This window comes from Scyliorhinus torazame, chromosome 4 (assembly GCF_047496885.1).
Source record: "Scyliorhinus torazame isolate Kashiwa2021f chromosome 4, sScyTor2.1, whole genome shotgun sequence".
Lineage (NCBI taxonomy): Eukaryota > Metazoa > Chordata > Chondrichthyes > Carcharhiniformes > Scyliorhinidae > Scyliorhinus > Scyliorhinus torazame.
Genome location: NC_092710.1, coordinates 270416467 through 270432675, shown reverse-complemented (window position 1 = coordinate 270432675; position 16209 = coordinate 270416467). Strand labels below are relative to the sequence as shown.

At 49.3% G+C, this 16209-nt stretch overlaps 1 protein-coding gene across 1 annotated transcript in view; it reads left to right on the top strand.

Annotated features, from left to right (window-relative positions):
• The window catches only part of LOC140411729 (uncharacterized), an 80089-nt gene that overhangs the window by 19509 nt on the left and 44371 nt on the right, over positions 1-16209 (top strand). The window contains exon 2 of the mRNA XM_072500733.1: positions 4886-4980. Within this exon, the coding sequence (XP_072356834.1) occupies positions 4886-4980 (95 nt within the window). The remainder of the gene's footprint in view (positions 1-4885; positions 4981-16209) is intronic.

The window sequence follows — 16209 nt, the reverse complement described above, 5'->3', positions numbered from 1 at the left end:
CCTCCATTCTGACCCAGTGGGAATCAACCCCTCTGACCCAGCTCCGCTCCTTCTCCACATTCGCCGCCCAGTAATAATACATCAGATTCGGGAAGACCCAAACCCCCTGCCTGCCTTCCCCTCTGTAGCAGCACCTTTCTCACTCTGGCAATCTTCCCTCCCCATATGAACGAGGTAATCATTCCTCAATCTCTCTGAAAACGATTACAGTATCCTGACCTTTCCCAATATTCTTTCACATTTTGCCTTTTTCTGCATTTGTTCAATTCCCACTGCTTGTGCTGAGATATTCTGGGTACAGATATATCTGGAATACTAGCACAGGACAGGTGACGGAAAATCATTCACCCATTTTGCACACCTCACCACTACCACCCCACCCCCACAATCACACCCCACTCCACCATTTTCTTTTCTATTGATATTAATGGTAAAGTAAATCTTACTAAGTGCCAAATGAACAAATTCACTATTGCCTCATTTGCACTACCACCCATGATGAATTGACACCTCACTTTGTTTTGGTAATTTTCTGTTGCAGACAATTCTTTGGATTTTTTTGCTTCAAAAGTCTACTGGTAATCCACAGTCTCCTCCCATTCTTGATTCACCAATCGGTAAACTCCATCTTTTTCTATTACCCGCTCATAAATTCATAAGTTCATAAGAGAGAAGAGCAGAATTAAGCCATTTGGCCCATTAAGTCTGTCATTCGATCATGGTTGATCTCATCCTGGCTTTAACTCCACCACGTTGCCCGTTCTCCATAATCCTTCAACCCATTACCAATTAAAAATCTGTCTAACTCCTCCTTAAATTTACTCACTGTCCCTGCGTCCACCGCATTCTGGGGTAGCGAATTCCACAGATTCACAACCCTTTCGGAGAAGTAGTTTCTCCTCAAATCCATTTTAAATTTGCAACCTCTTATCCTAAGGCTATAACCTCTCATTTTAGGTTGCCCCTCAAGAGGAAGCATCCGCTGCTTATCTACTTTATCCATACTCTTTATCAGCTTTGCCGCAGCACGGTAGCATTGTGGATAGCACAATTGCTTCACAGCTCCAGGGTCCCAGGTTCGATTCCGGCTTGGGTCACTGTCTGTGCGGAGTCTGCAGATCCTCCCCGTGTGTGCGTGGGTTTCCTCCCAAGGCGCAAAGATGTGCAGGTTAGGTGGATTGGCCATAATACATTGCCCTTAGTGTCCAAAATTGCCCTTAGTGTAGGGTGGGGTTGCTGGGTTATGGGGATAGGGTGGAGGTGTTGACCTTGGGTGGGGTGCTCTTTCCAGGAGCCGGTGCAGATTCGATGGGCCGAATGGTCTCATTTTGCACTGAAAATTCTATGATGATCTTGTATACCTCAATTTGATCTCCCCACATTCTTCTAAACTCCAGAGAGTATAGGCCTAAACTGTTCAATCACTCTTCATACCACAAATCCCTCATCTCTGGAATCAACCTCGTGAACCTCCTCTGAACGTCCTCCAATGCAACTACATTTTTACTCAAATAACAGGACTAAAACTGTGCACAAGTCCCCTCCATAACCTTCTATCTTTCCAGTGAATAAAAACATAATTTTTCTGAATCTTAACAATAATCCATGACTTCGGGTTGCGGCTATGCCTAGGTAGGTTGCACGTTCAGCAGCTCCCGCCAGGAACGGACTTTTGGGCTCTTTAGAGGGGACCCAACGGCAATTGTTCGATGGCTTCCAGTGTGGGAAGGTGACAGCACGATCCCCCTGACATTATATGGATTGGATCATGAGTGGAGCGGTGAAAAAAGTGATCTTGGAGAGCGAAAAGTGAGAGGGAGGAAAAACAAGATGGCGGCGGGTGGAAACCAAGAAGCATGGGCGCAGTGGTCGCAGGAGCAGCAGGGGTTTCTTAAACGCTGCTTTGAGGAGCTGAAAACCGAAATGCTGGTGCCAATGAAGGTGGCGATTGAGAAGCTAGTGGAGACCCAGAAGGCCCAGGGGGCGGCGATCCAGGAGGTGCGGCAAAAAGCCTCGAAGAACGAGGATGAGATCTTGGGCCTGGCGGTGAAGGTGGAGGCGCATGAGGCGCTGCACAAGAGGTGGGCGGAAAGATTTGAGGACCTGGAGAATAGGTCGAGGAGGAAGAATCTTCGGATTCTGGGTCTCCCCGAAGGAGTGGAGGGGCCCGATGCTGAGGCATATGTGAGCACGATGCTCAGTTCGCTGATGGGTGCGGGAGCCTTCCCGAGGCCCCTGGAGCTAGATGGGGCTCACCGGGTCCAAGCAAGGAGACCCAAGGCCAACGGGCCGCCAAGGGCTGTAGTGGTGAGGTTTCACCGCTTTATGGACAGAGAGTGTGTCCTGAGATGGGCCAAGAAAGAGCGGAGCAGCAGGTGGGAGAACACGGAGATTCGAATCTACCAGGACTGGAGTGCAGAGGTGGCTGAGAAGAGAGCTGGTTTCAATCGGGCTAAGGTGGTGCTCCATCGGAAGGGGGTGAAGTACTGTATGCTGCAGCCAGCGCGATTGTGGGTCACGTTCCAGGATCGGCACCACTATTTCGAAACGCCTGATGAGGCATGGAGCTTTATACGGACTGAAAAGTTGGACTCAAATTGAGGGTTTGTTGTGGGGGGATGTTTACTGTGTATATGGTGTTTATTGCGTTTAGGGAATGTTCCTTTGGTTTGGGTGCTGGATGGGGATGGGTGAAGGGAATTGATGGGGAGAGTGTGGGCGTCGGTGTTGGAGGGGCAGACCCCCACGAAGGAAGAGGGGGAGTGGAGGCCCGGGGATGGGGAATTGGGGTAAGGCCGCAAAAGGAGCTGCGCCAGAGGGGGCGGGGCCGGCTCAGGAATGCGCGGGCTTTTTCCCGCGCTAGGGAAGGACGGGGGGGGGGGTGGGCGGTGCTGGAGACGAGCGCACACTGATGGCCAGGGAGGGGGAGGGGGGATTCTCACACTGGGGGGTGTCGATGGAATGGCGGGAGAGGCCAGGGTCAGCAGGAGTCAGCTGACTTACGGGAGTGTTATTGGGGAGGAAAAGGGCCAGATGTGGATCTAGCGGGGGGGGGGGGGGGGGGGGGGGGGGTATAGGGTTGCTGCTGCATTGGCCAAAGGGGAGCTGGAAGTAGGAGAGATGGTCGGGGCGGGGGTCTGTCGTCTGCGGGACTGGAGGGTGCGGGAGGAGCGGGCGCGTGGCTGGCCTAGAAAAGGAGATAGCTAGTCGGCAGGGGTGGGGGCATGAGTAGCCCCCCAATCTGGCTGATAACTTGGAATGTGAGGGCCTGAACGGGCCGGTCAAGAGGGCCCGGGTGTCCGCGCACTTAAAGGGACTGAAGGCAGACGTGGTTATGCTCCAGGAGACACATTTGAAGATGGCAGATCAGGTTAGGCTGAGAATGGGATGGGTAGGACAGGTATTCCATTCAGGCCTGGACACGAAGAACAGAGGGGTTGCAATACTGGTGGGGAAGCTGGTGTCGTTTGAGGCAATGAATATTGTAGTGGATAATGGAGGTCGATATGTGATGGTGAGCGGTAGGTTGCAGGGGGTGCGGGTGGTACTGGTAAACATATATGCCCCGAACTGGGATGATGCCGGATTTATGAAACGCATGCTGGGTCAAATTCCGGACCTGGAGGTAGGAAGTTTGATAATGCGGGGGGGGGGGGGGAGATTTCAACACGGTGCTGGACCCAGCACTGGACCGCTCTAGGTCCAAGACGGGTAAGAGGCCGGCTGTGGCCAAGGTGCTTAGGGGGTTTATGGACCAGATGGGGGGAGTGGATCCATGGAGGTTTGTCAGGTCCCTGGCCAGGGAATTTTCATTCTTTTCCCACGTCCAAAGAGCCTACTCCCGGATAGATTTCTTTATTTTGAGTAGGGCGCTAATCCGAAAGTGGAGAGAACGGAGTATTCGGCCATAGCCATCTCAGACCACGCCCCGCACTGGGTGGAGCTGGAGTTAGGAGAGGAGAGGGACCAGCGCCCGCTGTGGCGTCTTGATGTGGGATTATTGGCGGATGAGGAGGTGTGCGGGCGGGTGCGGGGGTGCATTGAAAGATATTTGGAGGCCAACGACAATGGGGAGGTGCAGGTGGGGTTAGTCTGGGAGGCGCTGAAGGCGGTGGTCGGGGGAGAGTTAATCTCCATCAGGGCCCACAGGGAGAAGAGAGAGGGCAGGGAGAGGGAGAGGTTGGTGGGGGAGATCTTAAGGGTGGACAGGAGACATGCAGAGGCCCCAGAGGAGGGACTACTCATGCAGCGGCGGAATGGATTAGAAGAATGGGGACCTGTTTATAGATGGGACGTTTGCGAGCCTAGGGGGGGGGGGAGAGGGGAGGGTCTCTTTCGGGGGGGGGGGAATTCGGGTGGGTGGGGGGCGGCTTCCCTATGGGTACCTTTGAATGTCATATGGGGGGGTTACTGTATATGGGGGAAACCCAATGTATAAATTTTGTATAATTTGACTGTTGTGTTTGTGTTTCTTTCTTTTTGTTATTGGGGGGGGGGGGGTTTGTTAAAAATTCTGTTGGAAAATTTGAATAAACATTTTTTTTTATAAAACAATAATCCCTGACAAAACGCCTGAAAAATAACATTCATTGTAAAATGGAACTGAATAGTCAAAGTAAATTTTAAAATAACTTTGTGATCTCCGACATTTCTGACCCTTTTTGATAAAATTTAACCAGAACCATACAAGATGCAATGTGTCTGTGACAGCAACAGTGTGAATACGCTTTGCTTTATCCTACTAGTGCAATCAAATACCTATTCTTCAGACAAAAGTAAGGCACACACATCTTGTTCACCTTTGCTTCATGAATATGTTTGGTGCTCATATCTAATATAAGTTAAAAGATTAATGCATACAAATATTGTTTTTCTACAACTACAGCACTGGGAGCAAAGATTCATCAGCAATACATGGAAAAGGCGAATAGTGAACAGAAACAGACTGTGGAAGAAGCAAAAGCAACAATTTTATATTTGGTATAAAAGTTCCATCCTTTGCAATTCCAATTCCAATCCCCCCCCCCCCCCCCCCCCCACCCCCCCTCCCCCCCCACCCCCCTCCTTTTCTAAAAGCATTCACACAAGTCACTGTCTGATACATTGCCCAGGTGTCCATTGTTCATGTGTGAGCTTGAGTTTTGAGCTCAACTGTGAAACCTCTCTTGCTGGAATAGCTTGGCAGCACATGAAGCTATTCCTTCATGAGGGGCATCACAATTGAGTCCAATTTCATCCTCACCCATCACCCATATTTCCGGTAGAAATGACCAAACATCAATGCTAAAGGATAAAACAGCACAGATTTAGGATTTGAGATTTGACACTCACAGGGGAGGGGTTGGATCAACCTGAAAGAAGATTCTTTTAACAATAGATTTATGTGAAATATTTTTCTCAATTTTCTGTGTATAAAGTAAGTATGTGAATCGGTGGAATCGCCATGCTAAAGTGCCCCTTAATTGGAAAAAAAATAATTAGATACTCTAAATGTTTCTTTTAAATGAATCACTATTAATCTTAAAAGATATGGAGATTCACTCAGTGGGTAAATGGCAGTGAGCAACAGAGGAAAGCGAACCAGAATGATCCCAGGTTTGATCTCTGTTCCAAGCTGCTTTAGTTTACCCTCATACAATAATTGACTACAATTAAACTGTGCCTGTGGTTTGAGAGGGCTCCTACTCCTGATTGGTATCCAGAAGGCCTGTCTGGAAAAAAACTATTAAGGGTGGGGGAAGATTAAACTTAACATCAATATTCACCATTTTTCCTGCCATGGTCAATCAGAATGCTGCACAATTTAGGCACAGATTATAAAGATGTATTAATTTGGGCTGGGGGGGGGGGGGGGGGAGCTTAATTTCAAAGCTGTGGCATTCATATGTGAAGGGGGTATCCAGACATGTTTTACTTTAATGTACCTTTACTTTGTGTAAATACAGTCTTACCATGCATTTCTACCTTGACTTCAAACTACAGCTATCAGAGGCAATGTTGCTGTGCAGATGCGCACAGTATATTTTTAAAAATGTGGCAATCTCCAGAGCAGTTTGCGGCCCGAAAAATATTGCTCTCCTCACGGTTTAATTTTTATGCTCTTCAGCTAATCTAAAAAGTTACTTTGACATACTATTGTGCCTCTGGTGTGTTTGATTACAATCTTGGGGTTGCGTGGGTTTCATTATATTGGTATTCTGCCACGGCCCATGGGAGTTTGACAGATGTCAGAAGCCAGGGCTGAAGAAGGCACCTTAGATTTTCTACAATCCATCCTTGAAGTGTTCATTCTCCATCAGGCAACAAGTGGATTTCCTTAAAATGAAAGCAGTGTGACTGCTGCGTTGGAAGCAGAGACTTACATCCATGATATTGTCACTGATGACATGCTTGTTGATGCAGAAGGCTTTGTGATTCATGAATGCTGTGGATCTGTGTGGAGGGCTTATGGAATTCAAAGAGATACATTTTTTAAAGGTCTATTTGGGCACGATCTAACCGAATTGCAACATAGTGACGTGTCGAGCGCATTTAGCCAGATGTTTCCCGGCGCTCGCAGCGGCAAGGACGACGACACTATCGAATGGAACTGTATTGCAAACCAGGGCCTCAACGGGGAACGCCCTGCCGAGGCTGTACTTAGTCCCGTTTCCTGCACTGAGGAGCTCCGCTTGGAGGAGATTGGTGCCGTCCCAATCCCCAGACCTCCCAAGACCCCCAACCCCGTGGCCCACCTCACATGGGCAAGGCACCCCTAGGCTCAATCCCCGGCACGGACACAATCCCAGCTGGCACCTTGGCACTGCCAGCTGGAGCACCTTGGCAGTGCCAGGCTGGCACCCAGGTGGAATGGCCAGAGTGCCAGACTGGCGGTGCTAGGGTGCCCAGATGGCGTCAACATGCCCTGACGGGAGGCAAACCACCTAGGGGCCTCCGATCCCCTAACATGACAAAACCTTATTAAATCAGAATAACCCACGGTTATTCATCACACCTGAAATACTTGCTGCCCTGCAAACAAATGAATTGACAACATTAACAAACAAACAAAGAACAAAGAAATGTACAGCACAGGAACAGGCCCTTCGGCCCTCCAAGCCCGTGCCGACCATGCTGCCCGACTAAACTACAATCTTCTACACTTCCTGGGTCCGTATCCTTCTATTCCCATCCTATTCATATATTTGTCAAGATGCCCCTTAAATGTCCCTATCGTCCCTGCTTCCACTACCTCCTCCGGTAGTGAGTTCCAGGCACCCACTACCCTCTGCGTAAAAAACTTGCCTCGTACATCTACTCTAAACCTTGCCCCTCTCACCTTAAACCTATGCCCCCTAGTAATTGACCCCTCTACCCTGGGGAAAAGCCTCTGACTATCCATAACCCATAACTTTATTATCAACTGAGAAACAAGGCAATCTTCAGGATAAAGACCATTCATTTCATTTCATTTCTGCTGGCTCACGAAGGAAGTAGACATCCAGGTGTTATAACCTGCCTACTTACCATTGGCTGGGGACTAATGACTATCCCACAATCCTGTGGGAGTATGAGCTTCCCCAATGAGGGGGGCAGAGAAACCACTAGTAAACTCCTAGTATAAATAAAACTGGCCAGTTCAGGAACCAGCAGGAAGGAGTATGTAGCAAGGGAAGTTACTGCTACTGTTATGTATATAAGTTATAGTAAATAAATGGTATTACTTTGTATCCTTAAAACTCGTGCTGGATTCTTCGTGGCCCTTACAAAACCAGGATAAAGCAGGATCTGAAATGGAGAGCACTCTTACGGTCCTTCCGTGGATTTCAACAAATAAAGCATAAACCTCATTCGACCAAGTTGGATTGGCTGTAATCTGAAACAAAAACAGAAAATGCTGGACAATCTCAGTAGGTCTGACAACATCTATGGAGAGAGAGAAGGGAGCTAATGTTTTGAGTCTGGATAATATAGCCCATCTTTGTCCTGGATCAGCTCACCTGCTGCTGAAATTTTCAGCCATTTATCTGTTACCTTCAGATTTGACTTTTATCAAAGGAGGAGAAAACTGGAAATGGGGTCAGATTTATATTGTTGTTGGGGGGTGGGGGGGGGGGGGTAGCGTTGGGGTTTAGGAGGCCAGCGATAGGTGGGGATTGACAATGATGCCATGGACAAAGACAAAAGGAATGTAAATGCGAGTGATAGAGGCTATGAAGAATGCTGATAGTGGCAAATAAAGAGATTAGCATGTGTGAATGGCAGAACAAAGGTGAACAGTGTGTCAAAGGGCCCAACTGGTCTGCAGTTTGGTGGGTGGAAAGAGCAGGAATTGATTCTCATGGACAAGATAGTTCTGAAACAGCATATGCTGAGTGATGGGTGATGAAGTAGAGAAAGATGAACAGGCTAGGACAGGAGATGTTGATGATGGTGATGCCAAGTGACTTAAGGGTGGCCAGAAAATGGCCGGGGCAGCTGAATGGATGGTCTCAATTTTTGTGACAAAGAAAGTGCCAGGGAATGGAATTTTAAAAGATAGTTTGCAAATAGTCATTTGGTAGTACAGAATTTGAGTCGTGCTGAAAAAAACACATTGAGCCGATTTCAACTAAACAAAGTGGACGACAGCTATTCTCTGATTCATTACCCAGAGCAATACCTTGAACCAATCAGAATCAACCTATCTGGTTTGAATTTGAACAAAACTTTGCAGTTCATTGTCAGTCATCAGTTAACTGATGCATTCAACACAAGTAACACCTCTATCAATCAGTGTCCACTTGCCAACCAATCAGGACTCTCTTCTCATGAAGTGCAAATTGTTGTTCCCTTTACATTTGGTATTCTTGCGAATTACCCTGTTGAGTTCTGGATGAAAAGCTTTGACAGTATTTTTCAGCAATACGCAAGTTGGTTCATAGTGGAGAAGAGAAGCTTCATCCTGGGTTCCGAGAATAGTGAGCAGTTCTGGCAGAGGAGGGAAGGATCCAATAGTGTTTCATGATAGCAGCATATGAGTGTCTTCAGTGAATTCCTAGACTTTTGAGAACTTGAGTAATGAAAAACAAATTGAATAGCCCTTCATTCTCTGATTAAATTCTCTGCCATGGTAAATAATACATCAGCCTCCTGCTTGATGTATCTGTTGATTGCAGTTTGGCTGATGTGTAAATATGGGCAGCTTACAATAAATCTGATTTTGAAAAGTACAAGTTTGTAGTGATTCATGGTTCTCATTTTGATGGTCAGATTCCAGGAGACAGTACAACTCTGTCACTGCCTGCCTAGTGAAGCAGAGCTGGCAAAGACTATTGCCCTATTGCACTTTGATAAATTTGTGCCTTTGCTTGTAGATGTGACTCCCACGTAAGTAGCATTTTAGTTGCTACAATTATAATTTTGAAAACATAGAAACATAAAAAATAGAAACAGGCGAAGGCCATTCGGCCCTTCGGGCCTGCTCCGCCATTCATTATGATCATGGCTGATTATCAAGCTCAATACCCTGATCCCGCCTTCCCCCCGTAACCCTTGATCCCTTTAGCCCCAAGAGCTATATCTAATTCCTTCTTGAAATTACACAACATTTTGGCCTCAATCACATTTTGTGGTAACAAATTCCACAGATTCACCACTCTCTGGATGAAGAAATTTCTCCTCACCTCAGTCTTAAAAGGTTACCCCTTATCCTCAAACTATGACCCCTAGTTCTGGACTTCCCCAACTGGGGAACATTCATTCTGAATCTACTTGTCAGAATTTTGTAATCCCGCCATCCCCGGATTCAGCCTGGTAAACCTTCGCTGCACTCCCTCTATAGTGGTGTACCTGTCTAAACCGCACTGTGCCTTAACCCGTATACGGTGGACAAATGACTATAAGTCTGTTTCATACAATGATTCAAGATTTATTCACTATCACACAATTATTACTGTTAATCGATCGTACACACACACTTAAGTCAAACTACAAAGCTATTACGCACGAGACCTTAACTTAACTTCAGAGTGACTAGCAAGTACCCGACGGATATTGACCTTTATCTGTATCCCAAATCTTGTAGTCCGCAATGTTCAGTCCTTGGACTGGTCTGTTCCTGGCTCTGGCCTTCCTTTAGTTGGTATGGGGTGATGGTCCTTCTCTTCGGCCGGTGAATGGTCACCATTGTTGGTTGCTGCTGCAGAGAGAGATTCTAAGGTGGTGAAGCACCTTTTAAGCTGCTTGGATTTTGTGCTCTTTGGTGGGCGGTCTCTGGGTGATTTGTCAATCAATTGATCAGGGCTCGATCAGCCTGATCGATCAAGTCCAATCAGGGGCTGCCACATCAATTTTGTGGCGGCCACTCAGTGGCCATGCCTGGAGGTGTTGGAGACAGGTAGGCCCTTCTAAATAAGGAATTTAGGTGCCGCTGTGTCTGGGAAAAAAGTGTGATTGACAGGACAGTTCTATTATTCCTGGGATGGCCTGGAGATGGCCTTTTGCCTATGTGTTTGCATCAACCTGCAAAATCTTTTGAAGTTTGTAAAGCCTTTTGCTGCAACTTTGTTTGATCTGTTCTGCAGCCTGCTTGTCCATAAAACCTGACCACTTTCCCCAGCATCCCTTGCTGGACACCATTTTAGGTGGCCACAATAGCAAGAGCATCCTTCCTTAGATAAGGACACCAAAATTGCACACAATACTCCAGTTGTGGCCCCACCAATACCCTATACAATTGCAGTAACTCCATGCAGGATTCCTCTTGCAGTGCTCTCTGAACTGTTGCTCACATATCCCTTTGGGATCAATAAGGACAATCTGGTCTGCCTAGCACACCTTTTTGGTCATTCTTCCTCCTGCAAAATAGGAATCCCAATTCGAGTTCCCATTTTCTAAATTATCATTGTAACGGGTAAAATTGGGTCAGCCAAAATTCTTGGTCAAAACTTTAAAAACTGAACCAATAGAAAATAGCTTTGAGGACTTCCGGGTGCGGCGATGACCAGCTGAGTCGCACGTTTTGGCAGCTCCCGGTGGAACGGACTTTTGGGCTCTTAATAAGAGCCCCAACGGCAATTTTAACGGCTAAAAGTACTGTGCGGTGAACCAGAAGGGAATCCCCCCTGGATACGGATAAAAAAAGGAGAGGAAGGTGGCCGGATTGCGGTGGATCCTTTAGAGCAGCGGCAAGGAAGGCAAGCAAAAACCAAGATGGCGTCGGAAGGTGGCAGTTTAATATGGGGCCCTGAACAACACGAGTTTTTGAAACGCTGCGTGGAAGAACTCAAAAAGGAAATGAAGAAGGAGCTGTTGGCCCCGATATTACAGGCGATCGAAGGGCTAAAGGAGGAGCAAAAGACCCAGGAGCGAGAGCTTCGGGTCGTGAAGGCAAAGGCTGCCGAGAATGAGGACGACATACAGGGCCTGGTGGTGAAGACGGAGATGCACGAGGCACACCATAAACGATGTGTGTAAAGGCTGGAGGCGCTGGAGAACAACGCGAGGAGGAACAACCTAAGGATTCTTGGTCTTCCTGAAGGTGCGGAGGGAGCGGACGTCGGGGCATATGTGAGCACGATGCTGCACTCGTTAATGGGAGCGGAGGCCCCGGCGGGTCCGCTGGAGGTGGAGGGAGCATACCGAGCGATGGCGCGAGGACCGAGAGCAGGAGAAATTCCTAGAGCCATAGTGGTGAGATTCCTCCGTTTTAAGGACAAAGAGATGGTCCTTAGATGGGCAAAGAAAACTCGGAGCAGTAAGTGGGAGAACGCGGTGATCCGCGTATACCAAGACTGGAGTGCGGAGGTGGCGAGAAGGAGGGCGAGCTTTAATCGGGCCAAGGCGGTGCTTCACAAAAAGAAGATAAAATTCGGAATGCTGCAACCGGCAAGACTGTGGGTCACATATCAAGGGAGGCACCATTACTTTGAGACGGCGGATGAGGCGTGGACTTTTATCGTGGAAGAAAAATTGGAATGAGCGGGTTATTAAAAAAAAGAACGTTTGAAACAAAGTGGTGGGGCGAGTATGGGGGGCGAAGAGGGGGGCAAAAAAGGGGGGAAAGAGGAGTTTTATGTTATTAATCCTGCGATGTGGTAACTTTTCTCTCTTCCACAGGAGGTGGTGGGGGGAGGAAAGGAGGTGGAGGAGATGGGACGTTGACCATTGGGGGCGGGGCCAAGAGGGAAGCGCGGGCTCGGTTCCCGCGCTATGATAATCATGGCGGGAATAGGGAAGCAGGAAGGAGGGGGCGTCGCACGGTGCGAGCCGAGGTCACGGGGGGAAGCCGAGGTCGGCCAGAGTTTGCTGACTTCTGGGAGCAACATGGGGGGTGTAACTACGCTAGTGGGGGATCTAGCGGGGGGGTGGGAGGGGGGGTGGGAGGGGGGAACTATTGGGCTGCTGCTGCTGGGGAGAGGGGAGAGAAGGTATGGGGTGGGATGGGCGGGGGGGCACCGCCTGGGGGGGACACAGCTGCGTGGGAACCGGGTGAGGAGCTGGAAAAAGGGGATGGCTAATCGACAAGGGGGGGGGTAAAAAGCCCCCCAACCCGGCTGATCACGTGGAACGTGAGAGGGCTGAACGGGCCGATAAAGAGGGCACGGGTACTCGCACACCTTAAGAAACTTAAGGCAGACGTGGTTATGTTACAGGAAACGCACTTGAAACTGATAGACCAGATGAGACTACGCAAAGGTTGGGTGGGGCAGGTGTTCCATTCGGGGCTAGATGCGAAAAAGAGGGGGGTGGCTATATTAGTGGAGAAGCGGGTAATGTTTGAGGCAAAGACTATAGTGGCGGATAGCGGGGGCAGATACGTGATGGTGAGTGGCAAACTACAGGGGGAGACGGTGGTTTTGGTAAACGTATATGCCCCGAACTGGGATGATGCCAATTTTATGAGGCGTATGCTAGGACGCATCCCGGACCTAGAGGTGGGAAAGTTGGTAATGGGGGGAGATTTCAATACGGTGTTGGAACCAGGGCTGGACAGGTCGAGGTCCAGGACTGGAAGGAGGCCGGCAGCAGCCAAGGTGCTTAAAGATTTTATGGAGCAGATGGGAGGAGTAGACCCGTGGAGATTTAGCAGACCTAGGAGTAAGGAGTTTTCGTTTTTCTCCTATGTCCACAAAGTCTATTCGCGAATAGACTTTTTCGTTTTGGGAAGGGCGTTGATCCCGAAGGTGAGGGGAACGGTGTATACGGCTATAGCCATTTCGGATCACGCTCCACATTGGGTGGACTTGGAGATAGGGGAGGAAACAGAAGGGCGCCCACCCTGGAGAATGGACATGGGACTAATGGCAGATGAGGGGGTGTGTCTAAGGGTGAGGGGGTGCATTGAAAAGTACTTGGAACTCAATGATAATGGGGAGGTCCAGGTGGGAGTGGTCTGGGAGGCGCTGAAGGCAGTGGTTAGAGGGGAGCTGATATCAATAAGGGCACAGAAAGGAAAGCAGGAGAGTAGGGAACGGGATATACGAATATGGGGAGAAGGCGAGCAGGTTGCTGGCCCACCAATTGAGGAAAAGGGGAGCAGCGAGGGAAATAGGGGGAGTGAGGGATGAGGAAGGAGAGATGGAGCGGGGAGTGGAGAGAGTGAATGGAGTGTTCAAGGCATTTTATAAAAAATTATATGAAGCTCAACCCCCGGATGGGAGGGAGAGAATGATGGGCTTTCTGGACCGGCTGGAATTTCCCAAGGTGGAGGAGCAGGAAAGGGTGGGACTGGGAGCACAGATTGAAATAGAGAAAGTAGTGAAAGGAATTAGGAGCATGCAGGCGGGGAAGGCTCCAGTACCGGATGGATTCCCAGTTGAATTTTACAGGAAATATGTGGACTTGCTCGCCCCGCTACTGATGAGGACCTTTAATGAGGCAAAGGAAAGGGGACAGCTGCCCCCGACTATGTCTGAGGCAACGATATCGCTTCTCCTAAAGAAGGAAAAGGACCCGCTGCAATGCGGGTCCTATAGACCTATTTCCCTCCTAAATGTAGACGCTAAGATTCTGGCCAGGGTAATGGCAATGGGGATAGAGGATTGTGTCCCGAGGGCGGTCCATGAGGACCAAACTGGGTTTGTGAAGGGGAGACAGCTGAACATGAATATACGGAGGCTGCTAGGGGTAATGATGATGCCCCCACCAGAGGGGGAAGCGGAGATAGTGGTAGCGATGGATGCCGAGAAAGCATTTGATAGAGTGGAGTAGGATTATCTGTGGGAGGTGCTGAGGAGATTTGGTTTTGGAGATGAATATGTTGGATGGGTGCAGCTGTTGTATAGGGCCCCAGTGGCGAGTGTGGTCATGAATGGACGGGGATCTGCATACTTTCGGCTCCATAGAGGGACAAGGCAGGGATGCCCTCTGTCCCCATTATTGTTTGCACTGGCGATTGAGCCCCTGGCAATAGCATTGAGGGGTTCCAAGAAGTGGAGGGGAGTACTTAGAGGAGGAGAAGAACACCGGGTATCTCTGTAGGCGGATGATTTGTTGTTATATGTAGCGGACCCGGCGGAGGGGATGCCAGAGATAATGCGGACACTTCGGGAGTTTGGAGAATTCTCAGGATATAAACTGAGCATGGGGAAAAGTGAGTTGATTGTGGTGCATCCAGGGGAGCAGAGCAGAGAAATAGAGGACTTTCCGCTGAGGAAGGTAACAAGGGACTTTCGTTACTTGGGGATCCAGATAGCCAAGAATTGGGGTACATTGCATAGGTTAAATTTAACGCGATTGGTGGAACAAATGGAGGAGGACTTCAAGAGATGGGACATGGTATCCCTGTCACTGGCAGGGAGGGTGCAGGCGGTTAAAATGGTAGTCCTCCCGAGATTTCTCTTTGTGTTTCAGTGCCTCCCGGTGGTGATCACGAAGGCTTTTTTCAAAAGGATCGAAAAGAGTATCATGAGTTTTGTGTGGGCCGGGAAGACCCCGAGAGTGAGGAAGGGATTCTTACAGCGTAGTAGGGATAGGGGGGGGCTGGCACTACCGAGCCTAAGTGAGTACTACTGGGCCGCCAATATCTCAATGGTGAGTAAGTGGATGGGAGAAGAGGAGGGAGCGGCGTGGAAGAGATTGGAGAGGGCGTCCTGTAGGGGGACTAGCCTACAAGCTATGGTGACGGCCCCATTGCCGTTCTCACCGAAGAAATACACCACAAGCCCGGTGGTGGTGGCGACTTTGAAAATTTGGGGACAGTGGAGACGGCATAGGGGAAGACGGGAGCCTTGGTGGGGTCCCCGATAAGAAATAACCATAGGTTTGCCCCGGGGAGAATGGATGGGGGATTTGGAATATGGCAAAGAGCAGGAGTAACGCAACTGAAAGATCTGTTTGTGGATGGGAAGTTCGCAAGTCTGGGAGCGCTGACCGAGAAATATGGGTTGCCCCAAGGGAATGCATTCCGGTATATGCAACTGAGGGCTTTTGCGAGGCAACAGGTGAGGGAATTCCCGCAGCTCCCGACGAATGAGGTGCAGGACAGAGTGATCTCAAAGACATGGGTGGGGGACGGTAAGGTGTCAGATATATATATATAGGGAAATGAGGGACGAGGGGGAGATTATGGTAGATGAGCTGAAAGGGAAATGGGAAGAAGAGCTGGGGGAGGAGATTGAGGAGAGGCTGTGGGCGGATGCCCTAAGTAGGGTAAACTCATCGTCCTCGTGTGCCAGGCTAAGCCTGATTCAATTTAAGGTGTTACACAGGGCGCATATGACTGGAGCACGGCTCAGTAAATTTTTTGGGGTAGAGGATAGGTGTGCGAGATGCTCGAGAAGCCCAGCGAATCACACCCACATGTTCTGGTCATGTCCGGCACTACAGGGGTTCTGGGTGGGGGTGACAAAGGTGCTTTCGAAAGTAGTGGCGGTCCAGGTCGAACCAAGCTGGGGGTTGGCTATATTTGGGGTTGCACAAGAGCCGGGAGTGCAGGAGGCGAGAGAGGCCGATGTTTTGGCCTTTGCGTCCCTAGTAGCCCGGCGCAGGATACTGTTGATGTGGAAGGAAGCCAAGCCCCCGGGTGTGGAGACCTGGATAAATGACATGGCAGGGTTTATAAAGCTGGAACGGATTAAGTTCGTCCTAAGGGGATCGGCTCAAGGGTTCACCAGGCGGTGGCAACCGTTCGTCGACTACCTCACAGAAAGATAGAGGGAATGGAAAAGAAGAAGGTAGCAGCAGCAGCCCAGGGGGAGAGGGGGGGGGGGAGGAACCAGAAGGACTCTCAGGGTTGTTAATATATAT